This window comes from Dasypus novemcinctus, chromosome 11 (genome assembly GCF_030445035.2).
Source record: "Dasypus novemcinctus isolate mDasNov1 chromosome 11, mDasNov1.1.hap2, whole genome shotgun sequence".
NCBI lineage: Eukaryota > Metazoa > Chordata > Mammalia > Cingulata > Dasypodidae > Dasypus > Dasypus novemcinctus.
The window spans coordinates 45,588,470-45,615,615 of NC_080683.1; the positions used below are offsets into that span (position 1 = coordinate 45,588,470).

Genomic DNA, 27,146 nt, shown 5'->3' on the forward strand with positions numbered 1-27,146 from the left:
GAACCAGTTGACTTAATTGGTTGAAGGTGGTGTTGGGAACCAACGTTACTGACTCGGGTCCCGACAAGGGCCAAAGACATCTTGATGAACACACAGATGAACACTGCGATCCCGGCTCTAAGTAGTACTGGTTCCTCTCTGTGTAGGGTTCTCGTGAGTATTAAATGAGGTAGTATATAAGGCAGTGCTGTGTAAGTGCCGTTATTTTCTCTAGGAGCTGGTCATGGTTCGGGGGAAAAAAACCACTGTGAATGCCCCATGATAAATTTCCCAGCACCGATAATAGGTAACAACGCACAGCCCTGCAGGGCTCTGAAGCATCCTCTCGTTGTTAAAAAAGTGAATTATAAAAGATTTGCATAGGTAATTTATACGAAATACAGACTTCAATTTTTGTTACCAGCATATCAATACTTTACAGAAAACAATTCTTGACCATTACAAGTATTAAAATACGTCCCAGCTTTCAATCTCAACCAAACTTTGCGTGAAGCTTCAGTTTCAGGCCGCGCAGCGGCAGCTGTAATAAAGCTCAAAACCAGGGACTCCTGACGCGCCCTTGATCCGCTGAGAGGCGAGGCCCCCGGTGGAAACGCTGACAGAGTTCTCCGAAGGTGTTACCGCCCGAGAGAGTGCTTGAGGAAAGGATCTGACGCTATTTTTAAGAGAGTAAGGCTCCTCCCCCCTCGCCGCCGCCTCCCCCGGGAACCGCGGCCCCCGCAGGCGGCGGCCCAACGCCCTCCGCTGGGGGGCGCCCCGCGGGCTGCGCGCTGCAGGCCCCGCTGGAGGACGTGACGCTCCCTTTCCTCGGCCCTCCCCCCCAATCAAGATAAAGTGAAAGTAAACAGGAGCTTGGAAAATTACTAGTGTTTTTCCTAATCTCTGCACATGAGAAAGAGTGGCAGAAAACCTGTTACATTTTATTTCTTTTCCATATTGTGTTCACAGCTTTCCATAGCAGAGCCCCTAGAAGGTATTTTCTAGACTATCCTCTAATGGCTTTTTTGCTTATGTTGCTTTAAAACGCAGAGGCTTCTGAAAAGGCTTTGTAATCCATCTTAATTTACATTTCTATGAGAAAGAGAATTTATCCTTTCACTGAAATTAGACGTTTGCCTCCTGTCTGCTCTTCCGAGGCAGTTATGTGCTTTTACTGAACAGAATCAGGACATTTCTGATAGAGCTCTTCTTGCCTTCAGATTTGAGTAGTACCTCAGTATTTTTTTATTTGGGGAATTTTATTTTGAACAGTAGCGTGCCACCATCACAGAAAAGACTGGGTCATCTACTTTGCAACAGCGTCCAGATTCAAACATCTCTATTTCTGATTTCTAGAAAATGAAACAAAGGCTGAAGTAAGAGACGTTACAATGGTTAACACGATCTGCTGACTTCAGCGTTTGTCTCAATTTCTTTCATAAATCTGATTCTTAAAGTTATTTGGCACACTCATTCCCACCGGACTTGGTTGTTGGGTGGGTAATGACGTTTTGCATTGAAAGGTTTCAAAGGCTGGAACGTATTTAGAAAACGCTTTGATAAATAAGAATGTGACTTCCTTGAGAAAAGGGAGTCCCCCCCCCCCCATTGTTGTAGCCTAGTGCAAAGAACAATGCCTGGCACATAATGAATGCTCAATAAATATTTATTCAAAACTAGAACTATTTTAACTACATAAAACTAAATTATTCTCAAATACTTTCAAAACCATTTACCAATATCTCACTTTAACATTTTGAATTCAGCATATCATTTCTTTATTAAAAGGTGTCAGCACGTTTATGCATTTATTTAAATTTTCATTTCTTTTGAAGACAACAACATACAATTAAAAAAAAACACTATGCAAGCTAAAAATATTTCAATATAGGCCATTTAGCTAAAGGGCTTTTTACTAAATCTTAGTTAAGAAACTAAAATGTGTATAGCACATTGTTATGGAGATGAGGTTGAGGTGAATCTAATGGACCCTGCCCTCAAGATGTTTGTGATTAATCTAAAAGGGGAGATAAACACAAACATGTAGTTATAAGTATTATTATAAAGAAGGCCCTGGAGGAGAAAAGGGATGAAGGAGTTGGATTGAGCTCCAGAGGCCTCCAGGGTGGGCTGTGGCAAATGCGTCATTATTTTTGTATCCTTATTGCCTACTCAGTATTTGTTGAATGAATGATCTCTTCCTCATAACTGAGTCTACATCCTTGAGTTCAAGGTAAAGGGGAAAAAAGACATGACAAATAACATTGTATGTTCTTTTAGTGGATCAAAGGAATAAACCACATCTAGATCAAGGGTCATGACGGAGTTGGGATTAAAGAATGACATTCCTGGCCCGAAGAATGAAATTAGTAAAGGTATGGAGAGGGATGGGAGATGGGAGAGCAGGTGTGAGGAAGAGTTAAGTAGCCTGATTTATCTGGAACAAAGTATGATGGAGTCGAGGATGAAGGAGGTTGGGCTTAGGAAGAGAGGAAGGCACGGTTGCTGGGTTGAAGTTTCTTGGGTAGATAAAGAGAAGGCATGGAGTTCACTTTGGGGAAGCACCCTGGTCAGGGAGATTAAGTGTTTTGGGAAGATTAACCCAGCAGTAGTGGGAAATTGGGACAGAAGAGGATTTGAATAAAGGCACTTGAAAGTTTATATTCCAGGTGGAAACAAAGGCTATAAGGATCTCCTTTAGGACATGGCAGGGGGATTAAAAAAAAATTCCAGACTCGGAAAACTGGAATGGAAGGGACAGGTGGCTGATTAGACATGAGAGATGAGAGACTAGGGAGGAGGGAGAATAAAAATGGATTCCAGGGAAGCGGGGATAGCTCAGTGGTTCAGTGCCTGCTTCACATGTACGAGGTCCTGGGTTCAATCCCCGCTACCTACTTAAAAAAAAAGGATTCCAGGTCCAAGCCCAAATGATGCAGGACATGCGCTTTTTTTTAAAAAACAAAACAAAACAGAATTAAGGAAGGCAGCAGGAGCAGCTCGTTTTGCTGAGGGTAAGAAGGAAATGGGGAGATTTAAACATCTTAGGTATAAAGATAGCCAGCAGGAAGGTGAAAAGTTGGTTATGACAGTAATTTGAGCAAGCATTTTTTTTTGTTTTTGTATTTTAAAAGATGTATTTATATGACTAGGTTATACTGCCATCTTTGGTAAAGTGAAAATTAATTATTCTCCTCACTCCTGGTTGTCTGTTTTCTAACCAGTTTCCAGGATATTAAGTATTATTCTAGAGATCTTCTGTACATATGTGTTTTTACATCCCCAGGAGAATCTTAGGAGGTGGAAAGGATAGAATCAATGATAAAGGTATATACTTTAGCAAGAAGAATGAACCCTTTCCAGAGCTAGGAAGGGCGGGCTGATGGCAATAGATTTCTTCTCCCCTCTGCCCCCTCTGGAGATGTTTCCCTCGCCTGTCTGTTCATCGTCTCTCCTTGTCTTATTTTATTTATTTATTTTTTAAAGATTTATTTATTTATTTTTAAAAAAGATTTTTTAAATTTATTTAATCCCCCCCCCCCCCCCGGTTGTCTCTTCTCTGTGTCTATTTTGCTGCGTCTTGTTGTCTTGTTTCTTTGTCCACTTCTGTTGTCATCAGCGGCATGGGAAGTGTGGGCGGTGCCATTCCTGGGCAGGCTGCTCTTTCTTTCGCGCTGGGCGGCTCTCCTTACGGGGCGCACTCCTTGCGTGTGGGGCTCCCCTACGCGGGGGACACCCCTGCGTGGCAGGGCACTCCTTGCACTCATCAGCACTGCGCATGGGCCAGCTCCACACGGGTCAAGGAGGCCCGGGATTTGAACCGCGGACCTCCCATGTGGTAGACGGACGCCCTAACCACTGGGCCAAGTCCATTTTCCCTAAAGATTTATTTTTATTTCTTCCTCCTCCTCATTGTTTGTTCTCACTGTCTGCTCTCTGTGTCTGCTTGTTATGTGTGTCTTCTTTTTAGGAGGCACCAGAACAGAACCAGGGACCTCCTGGGTGGGGAGGGATATGCTCAATCACTTGAGCCACCTCTGCTCCCTGTTTGTTGTATCTCTGTGTTTTCCTCATTGTGTCTTTGTGCTACGTCATCTCGCTGCGCCAGCTCACTGTCTTGCTTGTTTTCTTTAGGAGGCACCAGGAACCAAACCTGGGACCACCCATGTGGTAGGTAAGTGCCATATCCACTTCCCATCTGCTCATCTTCTTTAGGAGGCATTGGCAACTGAGTCCGGGACCTCCCATGTGGCAGGCGGGTGCCCAACTGTTCGAGCCACACCTGCTTCCTGCTCATTGTGTCTGCTTGCTCATCAGCTTGTCTTTAGGAGGCACTGGATACCAAACCCAGGACCTCCCATGTGGGAGGGAAATGCCCAATCACTTGAGCCACATCTGCTCCCTTCTTGTGTTTGCTCATTCCTCAGCTTGTTGCATTAGCTCATCTTCTTTAGGAGGCACTGGGAACTGAACCTGGGACCTCCATGTGGGAGGCAGGCGCCTAAGTGCTTGAGCTACCCCGGCAATAGATTTCTGATGCTGCATCATTTGGAAGGCCTATGCTTCCTAAGCCTGGTGGTGGAAGGATTATCTTTGAGGGAGAAATACATGTAGAGGAAGACTGGAGGCTTAAGAAGGATGCAGAAAAGATGCTAAATACCACTATCAGACATTAGAAAATATCACAGGGCTGTCAGATCCAAAAATCAATATAAAAAGGTTTATTATTGTGATGATTTATAAAAGCAGTATCACCATAGCAACTTAAAAGTTATTTACAAATTTAAAAATGAATTTAATAAATATTCACATCATATTATATTAAGCAGTTTTCTTACTTACAATGTTATAGTGTTGAATGAACAAAAAACCCCACAATACACATTTTAAATCACATAATGCCTTCAAAGAATGCTCGACATGGAAAAATTTAATTACAGGAACTAGCAGTAAAGATGATTATTTCACTGGTCTCAGGTAATGTGGCCTTTAAAAGTCACTTGAACCTTAAATTGCAACCAGAGCTTACTTGAAGACAGACTGATGAAAAAGTGAAAAAAATTTTTTTTGATTCTGGTATAGCTTAAAAAAATACAGGACTCAGAATTTTATACTCTGGTCCACAGGAAGCTAGTTTTAATCAAGGATATTATTATTTGTAATTAATTGGGCAGCACATTTTTCTTTTGCAGGTTACATGCCAATCAAAATTTCAGTGTGCTGGGAAAGGAAGGTTTGAGGGTGTAGAAGACCATGGCTGCTGGATCTCCCTGCTCCTGTAGATCCAGGGATTTTCAGCCTTGGGAGGAGGGGATGAGCACCGTGCACAGATGTGGCACTCGCCCTGGGCTTGGATGCTACCCTCTGGTAAAGCCAGGGAGGAATGCCTGGCAGTGCCTGGGCATGCTTCCCTTGGTCCAGTTGTCAAGTCAAATTTTACAGTGGCTGGCAGCTCTAGGAGATGCTACACTTGAGACCTAAGCGTCAGGGAGTGGTTTTTATGAGGGAAGTAGGACAAAAACAGGTGTTTACCAATACTGAGAATTATTAACTAGCTTAATTTAAGCCAAGGTATTGGGTGTCCATTTCAGCTCATACCCTTAAGTATGGCTCTTAACCCGTAAATATTGCCCTTAAAAATAAATAGAAGTCATACTTAATGTATTCTGACCTGCAGCAAGTATGTGAACTTGAAGTATAAGTTTGAGCATATAATTAATAATTAAGTATAGCTAATTTTATTTATCTAGCAACTAGAGACATTTCATGATTCTAAGCCCAAATATTTAATGAGCACAATTTTTCTTATATATAGAAAGCTTATACATTAAAATATCAAAGGCACTTTTAGGATACATGATGAAATAAAATTACATCAATAGAAACAGGATTATTTATTGGTTCCCTCAGTTTCTGTGTCCATGGTGATCGAGAGCCCAATTTTGAACTTCACCTTTGGCGAACAGTGTATAGAAAACTGCACCAAATACATTAATAGCAGCAGCGATACAGAAAACAGCTTGCCATTCTCCAACAGTGTTCTATAGAGAAAGAAAGAAAAAAAAAATGGAGATAAAAAACTGCAGTCCAGTTTATAAAAAGGGTGGTGTCAAGACTGTTACAGTAGCATTTTTCATAAAAGCCTCATGCTGGATACAGCCCAAATGTCCATCAATAGTAAAGTGCAATACTATACAGCAATGAGAATGGACTACAACATAGATACGTCTCACAAACAAAATGCTGAGAAAAAGAAGCTAGACACAAAAGAGTACACGCTGAATGGTTCTTTTTATATAAAGTTCAAACCAGATTAAATTCACCTATGGTGTTAAAAGTCAGGATAGCGGTTACTCTTGGTGGGGGCGAGAGAGGAATGAGGAGAAGGGGTACATCAGGGCCTTGCAATGGTGGTAATGTTCTGCTTCTTGACTGGGTGCTGGTTACCTGGATGCGTTAACTCTGTGAAAGTCTGTCAAACTATAAATGTAAATTTTGTATTTTTAAAATACATATTTCAATAAGAAGTTTACTAAAAATAAAAAGTGTGGCATGTCTTGGATCTCATGTTACTAGAACCTAAAGTAATATGCCAAGTCCGGAGGGGGGAGGTATCAAGCGGTCCAAGTGGTGATGAGGTGACAAGATGGTCTTTGGACTTCAGGTCTGAGAGCCTGCGATGTTGGAGGGAGGCCTGGCCATGGTGAAAGATCTGGCAGGGATCCTGAATGGCACACCAGGCAGGAAGGACATGCCTAGGGTTTATCAATAAGAGAGCAGCAAAACAAAACACAACTGTTTAGTGTATAATTCAGTGGTATAAAAACATTAGGCAGTTACCTAAATTTCTGGGTCATCTAATTTTAACAACCACTTTTTAGATTTTTACCATAGTGCTGAATTTGTAGCATTTAAAAAAAAGAATTGGCAATGAGGAAGACAAAAGGAAGGCATTAGGTTGGGAGTATGAGGTCATTTAATTAGGAAAAAAGGGAAAACATGGAAAAAGAAATGAGCACCACTGTAGTTAAGTTATATCTGTCTGAAACGAATGTCTTCTGGTGGGAAAAAAATAGAAAACAGCATTTTAGTCACTATTTAGATATTCTAAATGATGTGTCAACATTCTAGATAATGGGAAACGGACGTGGCCCAGTGGTTAGGGCGTCCGTCTACCACATGGGAGGTCCGCGGTTCAAGCCCTGGACCTCCTTGATCCGTGTGGAGCTGGCCCACGCGCAGTGCTGATGCGTGCAGGGAGTGCAGCCCCACGCAGGGGTGTCTCCCGCGTAGGGGAGCCCCACGCGCAAGGAGTGCGCCCCGTAAGGAGAGCCGCCCAGCGCGAAAGAAAGAGCAGCCTGTCCAGGAATGGCGCTGCCCACACTTCCCGTGCTGCTGACGACAACAGAAGCAGACAAAGAAACAAGACGCAGCAAATGGACACAGCAGAGAACAGACAAGGGGGGGGGAATTAAATAAATAAATAAATCTTAAAAAAAAAAAAATTCTAGATAAGGGGCCAATCAGTAATTACATCTTATACCAGAAAGAAATGTTTAAGACAGCTTCTTAGAATTTCTAAGACAAAGCTTCTCTGTTTGTTTAACAGAATAAAATAATATTACAGTGTTATTTAGAGGCAATAAGTGACTTAAAATTCACCAACTGTACCAGAAATTTCACATAGCTCCCAGTGTTTTTTTCTTTTTCTTCTGTTGATGTTGTTTGCTTAACAAAGATTCTGCCAGTTGTTAGAGAATGCTGTTTTGTTTGTAAGAAAATTGAACCTGAGACACACTTTCAATTTTAATTATTTCATCATTTATTTGTACTCTTCCTGCAAAGTTTCTGAGGTAGTGGAGTAAAGTTTAATTGTAAGCAATCACAATTGTAAAGGCAAATTTGTGCCTTTTCCCCTTTAAAATAATACCCCCCTTTTTTTTAAGGTACTGGAGCCAGGGATTGAACCTAGTGCCTTGAATGCAGGAAGCCTTGTTATGCAGGAAGCCAGTGTCAATTGCTAAGCTACAACGGCTCCCCTAGGGTGGTTTTTATAATTTGTTCATTTGTTTTGTTTTTAGGAAATACTAGGGATCAAACCTGGGCCCTTATACATGGAAGCAAGTGTTCAACCACTTGAGCTATATCTGCAACCCAATAATAGACTTTTAGTAACATTAAGCAAATGCTTTAACATCCAAAATCCAGATTAGATTCCACTTTTTACAAAAGTTCAAGACTTTAAATCAATTATTCATATTTCCCTAGTAGAAGTGCTAGGATTATCAATAATAAGTGAAATGAATACAAGATAATGTATTAACTTAGGTTTCTGTGTTACCATAACACTCCAAAAAGATATGGTTAAAATTTTCTGATGTGTCCATCTTGATAAACAGAACTGGAAGAAAAAAGCGACTTCCCAAACATCTCCTTTCTAGTAAATGAGAGGAAATAATAACAGGAATACCAATTCATTTAAGTAGGGAATTAGAAATGGTGGGAGGGGAGAAGAAACAGGAAACTATCTGTGGTAAGGACAGGTATGTCTGAAATCAGCATATCTGACAATAAGAAAGCTTGAAAATATATTCTGAAATTCTAAGGACTAGATATAATGTTAATTCGTTCACAGAGACAAAACAGGGAGAAGATTAAGTCTCTTTTAGAGGCTTAAGTCAACCTCCTGAAGAATATATTTCAGCAGTCCTTTAGACTTTTTTTTTTAGGAGGTACAAGGGATTGAACCCAGGACCCCGCACATGGGAAGGAGGTGCTCAACCACTTGAGCGAATCTGCTCCCCTAGACTTTTTTTAAACAGTTAAAAATGTGAGTTGGAAGGGGCTTTTGAGGTCAGTCTGATTTCTTGCACAGTGGAGGCAATAGCCTCTGTGTAACACCCAGTCTCTGCTTACTGAGCTGGCCAGTGCTGGCTGCCAGCCTCAGGCCATATAACCCAGGGTCCACCCTGCTGGCTAGCAGCACTGTGCCGTCTTCCCTTCCTCCATCCCCAACCTCACTGACTGGCAGACTCCTGTAGGGATCATTTCTCTCTTCTCCCATCCTGGTAAAATTGGTTGCTCCCTCCTCTGTGCCAATAGCACTCTGTAAGCATTTTAACTGCAGTCTCTGTCACACTGTGCTTTTTTTATTTGATTAAATATAATCTCTAAATAATGGATTTCTCAAGTGTAGAAGCTATGCTGATTTGCCTTTGGATCCTTGATATACAACACATAACAAGCACTCAAGAAATGCCTGTTGAACAAATGTTATAAAGTATTTCAGGGCTAACTCATAAGGCAGTCCATTCCATACAGTAAACAGAAAATTTTTCTCTCCATATGTCTTTGTGGACTGCCAAGAGTAAGTCGCCGTCTTCTATTTGATAACCCTTTAAATATATAAAGACACCCATGATATCTTTTCAGGTGTCCTGCTTCTTTATTTTTATTTATTTTTTTGAGGTACTGGGGCTGGGGATTGAACCTGAAACTGTGTATGTGGCAAGTCAGTGCTCAATCACTGAACTATACCAGCTCCCTCTTCTGCTTCTTTAAATATTCTCAATTATATAACCGTTTCTCATTCACTGTGAAATGATTTCCTGACACTTCACCTTTATGGATCCTCTTCCTAAATTTTACATTGCCAATTTTTATTCATCCCAACCCAAGGCACAAGTGATTTATCTGGTATAACATTGCAACTTCTAACTCTTGAGTGTGTGGTTTCAGTTACAAGATCTTCATTTAGTTCTGTTGTTCTGTCTAAAACCCAAATAGTTTTCTTTGAGAATATACTTCCCCATCTGCTATGGATTGCATTGTGTCCCCCCAAAAGACATGCTGATGTTCTAATTTCCAGTACCTCTGAATGTTACTTTATAATCCAATATGACTGGGGTTCTTTTAAGAAGAGGAAATTTGGACCCAGGCAGAGACAGAAAGGAGAACACCATGCGTTGCTAGTAAATCACGAGAAGCTAGAAGTGCAAGGGACAGATTCTTCTCTATGGTTTTTCTTAAAAAATTTTTTTTTCGGGTTTTGGGGTATCTGGGCCTGGGATTGAACCTGGGACCTTGTATGTGGGAAGCCAGCACTCAACCACTTAGCAACATTGGCTCCCCTAAGTTGGTTTTTTCGTTTGTTTGCTTGTTGCTTGTTTTTGTTTTCAGGAAGCATTAGGGATTGAACCCGTGACCTCCCATGTGGGAAGCAAGCACTCAATTCTTGAGCCATATCTGCTCTCCCTCTAAGGTCGTGACCTCCCATGTGGGAAGCAGGCACTCAATTCTTGAGCCATATCTGCTCTCCCTCTAAGGTCTTTGAAGTAAGCATGGCTCTGCTGACAGACCTTGATTTCAGACTTCTAGCCTTTTCCAGTTCTGTGAGACAACAAATTTCTGTTGTTTTAGGTTGTCCAGTTTGTGGTATTTTGTTATGGCAGTCTTAGCAAACAAAGACACTGTCCATTAAGGTGTTTACATTTTTTGTTGCTATAAAGAATTGCACAAGAATAAACATTCAGAATTTTACCCTTAATTAAAATATATTCAACTTTGACACAGATGTGCAGCAACTAGTGAGCTGTGTAAACCTTTTCAGTTTATAAGCAAGTTATCTACTTACATTAGGAGTCAAGCTTTTAGCAATGACGGGCCCGGCCATTCCTGGGATAGTGGCAAATGTATTTGTGATGCCCAGGAGGATACCAGCATACCTGCAGAAACATTGTCACAGAGATTTATTATTTTGTTGCACATTCAGGCAGCTTCTTCAACAGATAGCTATAGCACTCCAAGACTGAGTTCTTGTGAAATTTTATACCTACATGAAACGTCTTACTGAAATAGGATTGAATATTTTGTTGGTGAAAGACTTGAATTTCAATAGTTAATTAGCATTCTAACATTATATAGGGAAACATGGCCATTGCAAATGATCCCTTTTATAGTATTATGGACAAGCGTTGAGATATGACTGGCTTTGATAGGAAGCTTAAAGTGAAAAAAAAAAGGAATTTACTTCCTGATAAAATTATTTCATGGTTGAAAAGGAAAGAAATCCACAAAAAATATGAAGAAAATGAAATTACCCATAATTCATCTACAGAGAGACAAACAACAGTATTTTGGTGAATATCCTTATTTTTTTCTGTATGTGTATATTCCTAACATATTATTATAGAAGTGGGATCATATTGAACATACAGCTTCCTAATTTACATGCTCTATTTAAATATATTTACTAGTTGCTAAATCATTGTACTTTCCCAGAAGTAGACAAGTTGGGTCTACACGTATGCATGTGTGTATGACAAAAAAAGGCATTTTTAATTAGCTTGGAAAATGTTCCTAAAATGTAATGATTTATTTTAAGTGTAAATCTTAGGAGAGTGGAATATTTTTATCTAAGTTTAGATGTAAATCATTAAAGAAATCTTGCCTGCATCTAAGAAATGCTAATGATTTAATGTTTTTTTTTCCCCATGAGTAAGGAATGTATGTGGACTAAGGAAGGCTACCATAGCCAAGATCTCTGGTAGGTACTATCCTAAAAAGAATGAAATGCATACTGGACTGGTAATCAGGTGACCTAAATTCCTGACCTAGTTCTACCATTTAACCACCTGTATGACTTTGGGCAAGTTAGTGATAGATTATCACTTTCCTTACTGTCCATGGGTTCATAGATGCATATATGCAACATATATATATGGTGGTTCTACCTGAGCTTATTCATACCCCACTAAGTATACTAAAATATTTTTTTTGAGCTTAATATACATGTATTGAAAAGTGTACAAATCATTAAGTGTTGCAGCTTGATGAATTTTCACAAAGTGAATGTAACCATGTCAGTAGGACTCAGATCAAGAAACAGCACCTAATGGTATAACCATTTTTAAGGATTTTTAACTGATAGATGAACTACTTCTGAGTGTATAGATATACTTTGATTTGAATAGTCATAGTTATGTTAGGTCACTCCTCTCCTACTAAAATCTTATGAAGATGGTTTTTGCAATGGCCTGGCTCTGGTCCATCTACCGGAGCCTACTTCCTAGTCCTACACAATACACACCTTCAGATATAGACAGCTCTTGTTCCAGCTGCTTCCATCTGCCATGCTCATTGCTATTTATCTTACTTCATACTACACTGTTCCCTGAAATTCACACTCTTTCCAACCAAACCACTAACTTGCACATCTTCCATGAAGGCTTCTCTATCTAGTTTAGCTCATATTAAGCTCTGTCTTCTCAGAGTTGTTATAGTCTTTAAAGCCAATATTATGTGTGCATGTTTGAATTTTTATACAATTCAGTGGTGTTAATTTCATTCAAATGTTTTCTAATTCTTCAAGTTTGCTAATTCTGACTCCACAGTCTCACTGCAAACTCATGGTTTATTCCCCTATTATTTCCAGTGCCCAGTACAATATGAGCTCATTAAATATATCTGACCAAAGAGAGGTGGAATTTGACTCACAGTGGCTGTAGCCCCATGCATGGACGCACAGGGCTCTGGCCACACTGACTGCTGGAACTTTGTCCCAAGCAGATGAGCTCTGACCTCTACTTGGGTCTTGGCTCTAAAGGGTGCCGATTCCTGATCAGGCTGTGCTGCTGGATCCCAGGCAGGGCTTACATATTAAAAAAAAAAAAAGTTTCCATGTAAAAGTTTAACTTAAAAATTTTGAAGAAAACAATATGAAGACATGTTCCCTTATCTCTCAAAATTTAAATCAGGAAATTCCTGTTAATGTGTAAGTCAAGTCATTTCATTCTGACATAAATCATATTAAAAAAAAATTAAAGCTTTTAATGGAAAATTTCAAATACAATGATACATTTTATTTGAATATTGTTTAATATTTGCATGTTTATATATATATATATTTTTTTAAAAGATTTATTTATTTATTCTACTCCCCCCCTCCCCCGGTTATCTGTTCTCTGTGTCCATTTGCTGCGTCTTGTTTCTTTGTCTGCTTCTGTTTTCGTCAGCGACACCGGAAGTGTGGGTGGTGCCATTCCTGGGCAGGCTGCACTTTCTTTTGCGCTGGGCGGCTCTCCTTACGGGGCGCACTCCTTGCGCGTGGGGCTCCCCTACGCAGGGGACACCCCTGCGTGGCACGACACTCCTTGCGCGCATCAGCACTGCGCATGGGCCAGCTCCACACGGGTCAAGGAGGCCCGGGGTTTGAACCGCGGACCTCCCATGTGGTAGACGGACGCCCTAACCACTGGGCCAAGTCCGTTTCCCTGTTAAAATATATTTGACATCATGTATTTTCAACAACGATCAATTCATGGCCAACCTATTATGTATCCTTGTACCCATTTTCCCCAATCCAGATTATTTTGAAACAAATCCTCAACATTTCATCATTTTGGTAGTATATATTTCAGTGTACATATATGTCTTTATAAGTTGAGAATTCAAATTTGTTCACCTATCAAAATGAACACTTTATTCATATTATCACTTTATTCATATTTTTATTTATATCACTTTATATTTATTTATATAACTTTATCCATATTAACACTTTATTATTATCAAATATCCAATCTGTTTTCAAGTTTCTTCAATTGTAGCACATAATTTTTTTCTTTTTTCTTTAAGTTTGTTCAAAATAGGATCCAGTGGAAAAGTCATACCTGGAAACTGGTTGATAGGTATCAAAGTAATAGGTTTCCTCCATCTTTCTCTTTGTCAAAAATCTTTTTTTCCCTTCCTTTTTTTCCCCCCTTCCCCATCCCGTCCCCTGCCCTGCTGTTCTTGCTGTCTGTGCCCATTCACTGAGTGATCTATATCTATTTCTCTTTTTGTCTTCTCTCTTGTCTTCCTCCTCTAGGATTCACCTGGACAAAATCTCTATTTTTAATTGAAATTTTTATTGAGATAATTGTAGAGTCACAGACAGTTGTAAGATATAATACAGATAAATGAGTTAAAATTTTTTTAAAAAATAAGCAGAGCGATCCCTTGTACACTTTGCCCAGTTTCCCTCAGTGGAAACATTTTGTAAAACATAGTATGTCACAACCAGTATATTGCCATTGATACAGTCCGTAGCTCTTATTCAGGTTTCCTCAGGTTTACTTCTCTTTACATGTGAATGTAGTAAGTTGTACACAATTTTACCACCTGTGTAGGTTTTTTTATTCCACCTACCACAGTCAAAACCCAATACAACAAGGACCCCTTGTGTAGCCCTTTTATAACCACACACTCCCTCTAACCCCTCGCAACCTGTTCTCCATTTCAAAAATTTTATTTCAAATTTTTTTATAAATTGAATCATACAGTATGTAACCTTTTGGATTACATACTTAGGTACCAAGTATCATTTACAAGTTGCTGAAGGCATCAATGGTTTATTTATTTATTTTTTTAAACTTTTTGTAATTTCAAGCATATGGGCATGTTGTAAAATTAATACAAAACCAATTCAGAGAACTTCAATATATCCCCTGCCCAGATATGCAGATGTACCAACTTTGGTTTGTTACTTTTTATTGCTCTCTAATTGAAGAAACTTAAAGAGATATCTGTCCTGTAGATTACTACATTCTAGATTTTGTAGATAGCATCCTTGGGAAATCTTGTTTTTTTGTTTTTTTTTAGGAGGTACCAGAGATTGAACCCGTGACCTGCACATGTGCAGCAGGCACTTAACCACTGAGCTAAAACAGCTCTTCCTGGGGAATCATTTAACATAACCAGTGCCCTGTATTTCCTATATACTGGTGGTAGATCTAGACTCTAGATCCTAGAGAGTTGATCTGATTTAGGTTAGCTACTTTGTCAAGATAATTTAAAGTTGGTGGTAGAGTTGTTATAAAAAATTTAGTTAATGAAGTTAATGGCACTTATTAATTTACTGCTTTTAAAAATATTTAGATGTATAAAATCCAATTAGAGATTTTATTTTTCATGAGACAATTAGTATTATTGTAAAATAAAATTCAAGTAAAAATTAAAGAAATTGATGTTTTATTAGCCCATATATTAAGGGATAAATACAACTTCTATTAGTTTTAGGACTCTCAATACCTGGGTTATGGACTAATGATCTGAAATCCCTCTCCTCACTTTAGATATGAAAAGGTGCTTAAATAAAAAAATTCTGCTGAACCTAATGGAGTTATCTGTAATTATCACAAATCTATGTATTCAAAATCTATTTATACAGGATACAGTGACAAAACCAGGAGGCACAGGTCTTTTTGGCTTATCCTCTTTGAGAATGTATCTTAAATTAACCAAGCTTGGCAGGATCTGTATTTTTTTTTTTTAAACCATTAACACGTTGGCAGTAGGAGGAACTGACTGCAAAGCTGCCAAGCCTTTTTCAGTGACAGATATTAAGTGCAGATGAATGCTGTGAAATTCTAAATGTCAGCACCCAGAAGCTCATTCAAGTAGTTATATTACACTTGGCCAGAAAGGGCCATGAAAGATTGATGACTGCTTGGAGGAAAACCATGTTGTACAGACTCAGTCTAGAGTCACTGCTGTTGGTGTACTAGAATTCTGCAGGATTAACAGTTGAATATCTATCCAATTCCCTTAAATTTGGCAACAATGTTGTCCACAGGAAATCTCTGGGTCTAGCTTTGGAAGAAAAGGCTCAGAAAAATACCACATAGATAGTTAATAGGAAAACTGACGTGTTATTGAACAACTGTATGCCCGGCATGGTTAATATGTATTATCCCATTTTAATAATAAAAGCCACCTCAGGAGGTAGGATTATTATTTTCCTTTTATAGATGAAGAAAGGCCATATAAAATGTTACTCAATTTTAATACAAATCAGTACTTAATATTACAATGCTATACTCTGTAATGCCACATGTTAAAACATACTGTTTGCTAAACAATCTGTGGGAAGGACAATTTTTTTTCATGCTTACTTTTTTATCACAAGCACTGGTGCTGTGTGTTTAAGGATTTGTAGTCTTCAAATGTTCTCTACTCTAATTAGAAGAACATTATCCATTGAATAGGCATTCAGTTGTAACCAAAGACAAAACATAATGAAAGGTCAACACAGTCATAAAAGTAACTATCCAGTTAAACAAGACATAGGGAACTATAAACAACAAGTATGCTTTGATCTAAGAAATTCAGTTGGAAAATAAAAGTTGAAAGCTAGTCTGAATGGCTGAATCAAAAATAAAAGTAATAGAAATAATTTTGGCTTTGACGTTACCTTACATTTGTTCAGCTGTATGATTTAAAAAGTTTTTCACATATATATGTTGGTCACGACCATAAATCTGGTGTCTAAGTCAGTTTAGAGCAACTACAGCAAAGTCTTCAATACATAAAAAGCATATTGGCCCTTACCATTATCTTAACTTCTAGAACTACTTGCTGGCAAATTTAATGTTACTAAACTGTTTAGCTTCAGATCATATCTAAATAATGTCTTTTTTGACCTACAAGACTCACAAAAATCAAGGTCTGGACCAGGGTCTTTTAAGATGTAGTGTTCAACCACCCAACTGTGGCTTGAAGCCCAGCCCCACCAGCTGTTGTTCAGCAAATGCTTTATGACATGACCTCAACACTCCCCAAACCAGCACAAGTTCACACAGATGCAAGCAGGGACTATGTTACTTCTATGTTTGTGTCTTCCATCTGGTAAGTATGAGATGGTTTGGTTTGCAATTCCCTAATGGTTAATGAAGTTGAGCATCTTTTCATGTATTTATTGGCCATTTGTAGATCTTCTTTAGAGAACTGTCTATTTATGACTTTTTCCCATTTTTTAAATTTTGTTTTTTTGTTGAGTTGTGGGAATTATTTATATATTATAGATATTAAATCCTTATCAGATATATGGCTTCCAAATTTCTCCCATTCTATAAGGTCATCTTTTTCCTTTCTTGATAAAGTCCTTTGATGCACAAAAGTTTTTAATTTTGATGAGGAATTAGCTTTTAATTGAGAAGCAAGATTGTAAGATCAGTTCAAAGAGTTGCTTATAAATGGGATGAAAATTTGAGAGTTGTAATTGCAGAATGTAGCCATAAATTCTTCGACACTTTTACCAGAATGGCTACTATTAAAAAATGAAAAATAACAAGTGTTGGAGGGGATGTGGAGAAATGGAAACTCCCCCATACATTGCTGGTGGGAATGTAAAATGGAGCAGCCACTGTGGAAAACTGTTTGGCGATTTCTCAAAAAGTATAGCATTACCTGATGAACTGCCAATCCCAATGAAACCAAGAACTTGAACAGATACTTTTATACTAATGGTGAGAATGGTGTTATTCACAATTGCCACAAGGTGGAAGTAACCCAAATGTCCATCAACAGATAAATGGATAAACAAATTGTGGTATATACATACAATTAAATATTATTCAGCCATTAAAAAAGAATGAAGTTCTGACGCACACAACAACATGATGAACTATGAAGACATCATGTTGAGTAAAATAAGCAGACACAAAAGGGCAAATAGTGTATAATCTCACTTAGATAAAATAAACAGAATAAGCATATCCATTAAGTTAGAAACTAGAATACAGGTTCCCAGGGGCCAAGTGTGAAGGGGAATGGGCTGTTAATGTTTAATTGATATGGAGTTTCTGTTTGGGGTGATAAAAAGTTTTGGGGATGGAGGCACAACTTTTGTGTATGCAACACCACTGAATTGTATAGTTGAAAAGAGATAAAAAGGGAAATTTAAAGTTGTATAAAAGTTAACACACACAACCCATAGAACTATACAATACAAAGAGTAAACCCTAAGGTAAATAGTGGGCTAAAGTTAATGGCATAATTAGTGTTTCATGAGCTGTAACAAAGGTACCATACTAATGCAAACTATTAATAATAGGGAAAATAGTGTCTGTGTGAGGGTGGTATATGTGAACTCTACTTTCTGCATAATGTTTCTGTAAACCTATAACTGCTCTAATAAAAAAAAGATATATTGGGTCATCCATAAAAATATGGGGGGGAAAGCTATGTATGTGGGTGTGGGGAGTTTATATGGGAATTCCTGATACTTCCGGTATAATTTTTTTGTAAATGTAAACTAAAAACTTCTCTAAAAATAAAGCTAAAAAAAAAAAGTATGCGGGTGAGCGGGGGAAGCAAATCCCTCTACTGGGCTCTAGATCTCATACTTTCCTGCCTTCTAGCAACTAGTAATTTTCACTTCTTTCTTGTAACTTTAACCTCTCATCCCTTATTGGCTTTCTTATCTCAGCATATTAACATTTTCAAGTCTCTCTCATCTAAAAAAAAAAAAAATTCTTTTATCAACATGTGTCCATTTTTAGGTTTTTTCCCTTCCCTTCAGAGTTAATAGTTTTTAAAATAGTCATTTATTGGCAGTGGTTCTCAAACCACAGCCAATGTTCATGAGAACCACTTGGAGGAGCAATAAAATGCAGATTCCCTGGTCCTATAATGAATAATTCTGCTTTATTTTTAGCAAGCACTCCTGATGACTGTAATAGGAAGGTCTAAGGATCTCACTTTTAAATCACTGGTTTCTTCTTTTTTTTTTCAGTTAGGCCAGTAAAAAGAATTAATTTGGGAAATGAGGGCAAGAACAGAGTTTGCTGAGAAATGGGAGAGAAAGATGGAAATATACACCAAGATTTAATGTGGGCTCCTTTAGGCAGAAAGTGTGAGCTCTGCTTGTGTGGTTACCTTTTAAATTGTTAATTATTCCTCCCCCTTGCTAATGCTAAGGGGATGAGTCCCAGCTGTTACTGGTTACTCCACCAATGATGGGGTCCAATGGTGAGGACTGCTTGGAATATCTGGGGCCAAGAGGAGGTCCTGGAAAGAGAAACTGGGACCTCAAGTTTAAACTCAAGGACTCAGCAAGGTCTTGCAGTCATGTTGTCTGTCCGCCACGCTGTGGTTCTCCTCTGGTTCCCCGCCCCCCCACCCCACCCCCCCCACCCCAAGGGCAATCAATGACCATTCTTCTGTAGTTACTTCCTGCTTGTTAGGGAATCCCTTCTCCTGGGAATAAAGAGGAATTCTCTAAAAACTAGAGGGGAAAGGTGTTTTCTCCCGTATCAATCCAGCTATGGAGACATTCCATTAGTGACATTTGACCCTTTCCTCTAAAACAATTAAGTGTTCTGTGTGCTAACAAGGCTTAAAATAAAAAATTAAACAAAATCCTGCATATATATAAAACTTGATAAAAAATAATATTCCACACTTATAGTAACCAGAAGTACACAGTTATAAAAAATATACACACTACTTAACATCTCCAGCACCTTCAGCTTTCTGTGTCTGGTCTGTTTTGGCATCTCTTTTTTTTCTGCAGGGTTATTCCCATTCTTGCCAGCATCAGCTTTCCCTTTTACCCTTTTGGGTACCTTCTTTTCGTCTTTGCAGGGGCCTTTTTAGGTTTGGGTTCTGGCTTTGGAGGAGCAGGTTTGGCAGATAACTTTGCAGATCTTCTCTGTGGTTTGTCATTTGTCTTGGGCTTATCTCCTTTAATGTCCCCTTCAGCCCTTCTCATGGGCATGGTGCTGGGAGCAGGATATGGGTGCCTCATGGCACGTAGACTTTGGTTGGCCCAGGGGTTGTTTTTGCCTCTTCCTCACACTGCTCCAGAAATTACCTGTTTTAATTTCCTAGGCTGCTCTAAGCAAATACCATGAAATGGGGTGGCTTGAACAACGGGAATTTATTACCTTACAGTTTTGAGGCCCAGAAAATGTCCAAATCAAGGCATCAAGGTGGTGCTTTCTTCCCAAGGACTGGCTGCCAGTGATCCTTGGCTCCTCTGTCTCATGGCAAGGCACATGGCAGTGTCTACTGGTCTCTCCCTTTTCTTCTGGGTTTCAGCTTCTTGTTTTGATGGCTTTCTTTATCTGAATTTCATTCTCTTATACAGGTCTCTAGTAAGACAATTAAGACCCTTATGATTGAGGAAGGCCACACCTGAACTGAAGCAGACTCATCAAAAGGACCTACCCAGAATGGGCTCATACCACAGGAATGAATTAGATTTTTTTTTTGAAGATTTTTAAAAAGTTTATTTCTCTTCCACCCCCCGTCTGCTCTCTGTATCCATTTGCTGTGTGTTCTTCTTTGTCTGCTTGTGCATGCATTCTTGTCAGCGGCACCAGGAATCTGTGTTTTTTTAAAAAACATTTATTTTTATTTTATTTTTAAGATTTATTTATTTATGTCTCTCCCCTTCTCTACCACCCCCCTCCCCCCGCCCTGGTTGTCTGTTCTCTGTGTCTATTTGCTGTGTCTTCTTCTTTGTCCGCTTCTGTTGTTGTCAGCAGCACAGGAATCTGTGTTTCTTTTTCTTGTGTCATCTTGTTGTGTCAGCTCTCTGTGTGGGCAGCACTATTCTTAGGCAGGCTGTACTTTCTTTCGCACTGGGCAGCTCTCCTTACAGGGCGCACTCCTTGCATGTGGGGCTCCCCTACGCAGGGGACATCCCTGCGTGGCACGGCACTCCTTGTGTGCATCAGCACTGTGCATGGGCCAGCTCCACATGGGTCAAGGAGGCCTGGGGTTTGAACTGCGGACCTCCCATGTGGTAGACAGACGCCCAAACCACTGGGCCAAGTCTGCTTCCCTAAACACTTATTTATTTATTTCTCTCTCCTTCCTCGCCCCCCCCCCCCCCAGTTATCCAGTTATTTGCTCTGAGTCTATTTGCTGTGTGTTCTTCTGTGTCCGCTTATATTCTTGTCAGCAGCACCGGGAATCTCTGTCTCTTTTTATTGTGTCATCTTGCTGCACCAGCTCTCCGTGTGTGCGGCGTCACTCCTGGGTAGGCTGCGTTTTCGTGCAGGGTGGCTCTTCTTTGAGGGGCGCACTCCTTGCACATGGGGCTCTCCTACTCTGGGGAAACTGGTGTGGCACAGCATGCCTTGCGCGCATCAGCACTGTGCATGGGCCAGCTCACCACACAGGTCAAGAGGCCCTGGGTTTGAACCCTGAACCTCCTATGTAGTAGGCGGACACTCTTTTAGTTGAGCCAAATCTGCTTCCCTGGATTAGATTTAAAAACTTGTTTTTCTGGGGTATACACAGCTTCAAACCACCACATTAACATTAAAATATTAATTACATAATAGCTCTTATTAAAATTTCATCAAAATTTTCTCTTTATGTCCTTGTTCTGTTTCAGGGTCCTATCCAAGATCCCATATTGCATTTATTTTTTAATTCTGTAATCCCCCCACCCCCCACACCATTCCCCCTGTTGTCTGCTCTTTGTGTCCATTCTCTGTGTGTTCTTCTGTGTCTGCTTGTATTCTCATTAGGTGGCGCCAGGAACAGATCCTGGGACCTTCCAGAGTGGGAGAGAGGCAATTACTCTCTTGTGCCACCTCAGCTCCCCTGTTCTGCTATGTCTTATTTTCTCTCCTCTGTGTCTCTTTTGCGTCATCTTGCTGTGCCAGCTCTCCACGTTGGCTGGCACTCCTGCACGGGGCGGCTTTTCCCGCATGGGGCAGCATTCCCATACAGGGCAGCTCTCCTGCACAGGACTGCATTCGCGCGTGGGCTGGTACTCCGCATGGGACAGCTTGCTCTCACCAGGAGGCCCTGGGCATTGAACCCTGGATCTCCTATAAGGTAGATGGGAGCCCAGTTGGTTGAGCCACATCCCTCCCCCCACCCCATATTGCATTTAGTTGTTATTTCTTCTTAGTCTCCTCTATTCTGTGACCATTCTTCAGACTTATCGTTTACAACAATACAATATTTTTTCATGATTGGAGTGATGTTGTATCCTTCTCAGTGCATTATATCAAGTGATTCATGATGTTTCTATGTCTTTTTACTGGTGATATTTACCCTGATCACTTGGTTAAATTGCTGTCTATTTTCTCCACTGTAACATTTCCACCTTTCCATTTTTATTTGATAATTATCTTGAAGAGAAACTTTGAGACTACAGAAATCCCATTTAACCTGAAATTGCACCTATCCATTGGTAGATCTTATCTACAACATTTTTTTCCTATGGCATTTGCTTAATGGTGATTTTAACCTACTTTTTATGAAAAAAATTTCAAACCTATAGAAAGAGTAAAAAAAATAGTGCAACAAATAACTGAATACCCTTCACCTAGACTATCACAAGTTAATATTTTGTCACTTGTATGTATATAAATACAATTTTCCCTGAACCATTTGAAAATTGCAGTTATAGGGACATGTAGCCACTAGATACTATAGTATGCATCTCCAAAGAACAAGAACATTCTCCTATATTACAATACCATCATTGTATTTTAAAAAATTAACACTGATACAATAATATGCATTCTATGATTAATTTTCCCTACTATACCAAAAATGTCCTTTATAGCTATTTTATTTCCCTGTCCCCCCCCAATCTAGGAGCCAATTAAAGATCACATATTACACTTCGTTGTCATGCCTTTTTCATCTCCTTCAATCTAGACCAGTCTCCTGGTCCTTTAATGTCTTTCATGACATTTATTTTTTGGAAGAGCCCAGGCCAGTTGTCTTGTATAATGCCCTGTGGTTTGGATTTGTCAGTTGTTTTCCCATAATGAAAGTTAAATTTTTTGGGCAAAAGTACTGTTTAGGTGATATGTACTTCTCATTTCATCACATCAGAAGGCACATAATATCAGCTTGTCCTATTACTGCTGATGCTAGGTTTGATCACTTGGTAGTAGTGGTCTCTTTATTTAGGAATCCTGTTCCATATGTAATTAGTAAAAATCTATAAGGTGATATTTTCAAACTATATGAATAGTATGTTCTCCAATTACCTTTCAACCAATGATTTTTTTTTAATTAGAGAAGTTGTGGGTTTACAGAAAAGTCATTCATAAAATACAGGATTCCCATATACTACACTATTATTAACACTGCATTGTGATATATGTGTTACAACTGATGAAAGCACATTTTTATAACTACACTATTAACTACATTCTATGGTTTAACTTAAGGTTCACTGTTTGTTTCATGCACCTCCATGGATATTTTGGTCATCTGATGAATTTAACATCCATTGACGTTCCTTGTCTGAATCAACTATTCAGTTTGGTGGTTGTAGAAATGGTGATTTTTCTAATTCTGCCATTTTTTTCTACACTTATTAGAAGGAGTTATTCTTTATAGGAAAGCTTCCCCTGTAGCTATCTCTCCCCTCATCTCTTTTTATTATTGATTATCGCTAAGAATTGATGGATTTTTATTTTTTAGGTCAGGAATAATTTTATCTATACTGGTATAAAATAGAAATATATAATAGTATTCTGATCTTTAAGTCATTATACCATGTTTTTAGCTTAATTCAGTGTAAACTTAAAGCTACTTTAAATAATTAAAATATATTATTGAATAGGAACACAAAATACATTTAGAGGTAGATATGGAATTGGAATTGGAAACCCAATTCTTTTCATTTTTAATTGAAGTAATACAAGTACACAATGAAAAATAAAGCAAATAGCAGTCTTCTGCCCCACTCCTACATCTCACATATCCTTATATCCCCACTTTGGTTCCCTAAAGGTATAAGCTTTTTAATTTTTGAAAAATAGTAAAAAACTTATAGACATTTTGGGAAGTAGATGTGGCTCAAGCAATTGCGTTCCTGTCTACCACATAGAAGGTCTAGGGTTCGATTCCTGGGGCCTCTTGGTGAAGGCAAGCTGGCCTGTGCAGTGTGAGCTGGACTGAGCGGAAAGCTGGCCCACGCGGCCTGCTGGACCGTGTGGAGAGCTGGTGTAGCAAGATGATGCAATAAAAAGAGATACAGAGGACAGACAAGGAGAGACACAGTAGATCTGGGAGCTGAGGTGGCGCAAGAGATTGAGCACCTTTCTCCCACTTTAGAAGGTCCCAGGATCAGTTCCTGGTGCCGCCTAAGGAGAAGACAAGCAGACACAGAAGAACACACAGTGAAATGGACAGAGAGAGCAGACACTGAGCGTATAACAATGGGAGAAAGGGATAAAAAAATAAATCTTTAAAAACAAAACAAAAACAAACTTATAGACATGTTGAAATTACAATAAAAATAATTTTTTCCTAAAACTTTTGAGAGTAAAGTTTTGATGCCCCATCATCCTTGAATACTGGAGTGTCTATTTCCTATAATCATGGAATTCTCCAACATAACTACAATAAAACTACCCAAATCAGAAAATTAACACTGATTATTATTACCCTTTAGTACTCAGACTCATTTAAATTTCACCAACTGTTTCCCCCCATATGTTAAACTCCTGCACTGTCATTATTCCTTTTGATGCTCAAATTGTCCCAAATTTGGTGACTGTGAATCACTTCAAGTTGGGCTCGTGTAATTTCCTCCAACTATGCCCTATGTTCTTTTTAACATATCTTCATTCTTCATTAGGCTTTGAAAACATTTGTATTTTGTCAAATGAGAGAAGAGTTTTTTCTCCAAGAAGCCCTTGTTTCTTTTAGAGAGCCTTAACAGCTCTTGATTTTATACCTCTCCCTCCCTAACATATTGTTCATAACCTCTAAATACTTAACTGCTCTCTCCTTCGTGAAATACCCTTTCCTCGTAGCTTCCTTGATCCCACAATGCTTTATGCCAATCCCATAACTAAATGCTTGGATTACTCCATAACCTCCTTCTGAGTGACCTCTCTGGCCCTAGTTTCACCTGCTAAAAATATGTCTTATATGCTGCTGCCAGGATACTTCCAAAACTAAAATCTTTCATGTGATACCTCTGCTTAAAACCTCCCCTCTGACTACACAATAAAGTACAAATTAATTATCCCTCCATGCTATGCCCCTGCTTACCTCTCCAGGCTCATCTCTTTTTCTATCAAACTTTGCACCCAATACTCTACTTGTATGGAACTACATGCCCTGGCGTCCTGAGCCCCCTCTATTATTTGACTAACTGTTGTTTTTCCTGTTTTTCTGTGTCCACTTACATTCTTGTCATGCAGCACTGGGAATCTGTGTCTCTTTTTTGTTGCATCATCTTGCTGCTCAGCTCTCTGTGCATGCGGCGACACTCCTGGGTGGGCTGCTTTTTTATTTTCGTGCGGAGTGTCTCTTCTTTTGGGGTGCGCTCCTTCCGCATGGCCTCTCTATGCAGGGCGCCTGATGTGGCATGGCACTCCTTGTGTGTGGCAGCACTGCACGTGGGTCAGCTCACCACATGGGCCAGGAGGCCCTGGGTACCGAACCCTGGACCTCCTATATGGAGGCAGATGCTCCATCAGTTGAGCCAGTCCGCTTCCCTGTAACTTCTACCTTAATACTTATTATTTTCTCCTTGGAACATCCTCCTCTCTTCTCTTGGTTTCCTTGACATCACATCCTAGATTTTCCTGCTACCTCTTCTGGTTGCTCCTTATTAAGTTTCCTTTGCTGGTTACCTCCATTCTTTCTGACCTCTAAATGTCGAGGTTTCTCTAGATTCAGTCTTGAATCTCTAATCTTGTCATTCTACCCTCCCTCCTCAGCCAATCCCTGGCTTTAAATACAGTGAAATGTTACATAATACTCCCTAATTTTCATTTCCTTCAGATCTCTTTTCTGAGTTCCAGTTCCAAAGATCCAACTGCCCACAATTAATATTTTCTAGGTGTTTTCACATACAGCCCAAACACAGCATGTGTGAAATCTCGATCTTCTCCCAAGACTCTTCCTTCAGGCATCCTGATTTCAAAATAAGGGGAACAGCCACCTACCCAGTTACCCCATGCAACATACTTGGGAATCATCATTCTTGATATCTTCCTCATTCTTCAGCTCAAACCTATTGCCATCTATAGTAATCCAAAAACATCGCAAACCTACTGACTTCTTTCTTTTTATTTCCTGTTAAACACCATTCCAAGACACCGTCGCCTTTCAGCTAGGTTACTGGAAAGCCTCCTAATTGGTTTCCTCAACTTGTACTCACAAAAGTGATCTTAAAATATAGAGAGTGTCACCCAGAATAAAATATAAAATGCTTACTATAGGCTCGTCTACTCCCCAGACTAGTTTCCTGCTATTATACTAGTGGTTTCTTTCTCTGCCTCTCAGATGTACATGACTTTCCTTCAGTTAACTAAAACACACATCAATTTCTTTTTCTTCTCATGTAAATTCTTCTGTCTGGAAAACTATTTCCTTTCGCCTGGTTAACATCTTCCTACTCATTTTTCAGGCTGTTGCTTAAACAGTACCTCCTCCTAGAGGACATTCCCTTACTCCCTAATCTACATTATGTTCCCCTATTATACTCTTACTTTTTCTTAAAAAAGTCTGTTTATTTGTGATTCTCTTCTTCTACCACCTTAGATTAAAAGCTCCTTAGCTGGCACTTGGTAGGTCCTCAATAAGTATTTGATAAGTTGAAAGAATGAATCATCATAATATACTACGATTGTATATTTTTTGTTTCTTTTCTGACCTATACTAACCTCTTTGTAAGCAGGAGGTGATACTTATTTTTTTAGGGTCGTATAAAGTGCTAAACATATAGCAGGTACTCCATAAATGTTTGTTGTTTGAGTGTGAAGGCTTGACTAGACCAGTGAGTGCCTCTCACAGATGAATGTGCAGGAAAATCACCTCAAGATCTTAAAATGCAAATTCTAGTTCAGTAAGCCTGGGATAAGGTCTGAGAGTCTGCATTTCTATCAGGTTCCCAGGTGATGCTGTCACCACTGAACCACACTGAACAGTAATGAAGGAAATTATTCTACGTTCTTCCTAGCTCTAACATTCTAAGACTCTATAACCTACAAAGTCGAACAATGTAATTTGTTTAATTTGCTCGAAGTGAAAATCCTTTCCAGATTCCATATTTTTTATCTACTCAGAAGCAAAATGAAAAAAAAAAAATCAGTACTTTGATTATTTGCTATTTCTTGAATCCTCTTTTGGGTAACCATGGTTAGTACCTACTTTGTAAATTTCAAGTATGTTATGTCACTGTGCACAAATAGGCTTCTTCCTATCCTCTTCCAAAGAAATGGTTTCTTAAGCTTTTATTCCTTCAACTTTCAAGAAGTTCTTCATCAGTTCAGTTGTTTGCATGTGATTTTTCAATCAGTAATTTAACAAAGTTTTCTTCAAATTAATGTTTCACAAGTATTCTTTTTTTTTTTTTATAATGAGTGCCTTTATTTTTTTATTTTTTGTTTATCTCTTCCCCA

At 39.1% G+C, this 27,146-nt stretch overlaps 1 protein-coding gene across 2 annotated transcripts in view; it reads right to left on the bottom strand.

Moving 5' to 3' along the window:
* Nucleotides 1–4,684: 4,684 nt before the first annotated feature.
* The window catches only part of SLC17A5 (solute carrier family 17 member 5), an 80,525-nt gene continuing 58,063 nt past the window's right edge, over nt 4,685–27,146 (bottom strand). Inside the window, exons 10-11 of one of the 2 annotated variants that reach the window (XM_058307043.2) lie at nt 10,613–10,703; nt 4,685–6,020 (exon numbers count right to left, since the gene is read on the bottom strand). In XM_058307043.2, the coding sequence (XP_058163026.1) occupies nt 5,886–6,020; nt 10,613–10,703 (226 nt within the window). In that variant the 3' untranslated portion in view covers nt 4,685–5,885. Of the gene's footprint in view, nt 6,735–10,612; nt 10,704–27,146 lie in introns of both variants that reach the window. The other variant, XM_058307042.2, reaches the window with a different exon arrangement.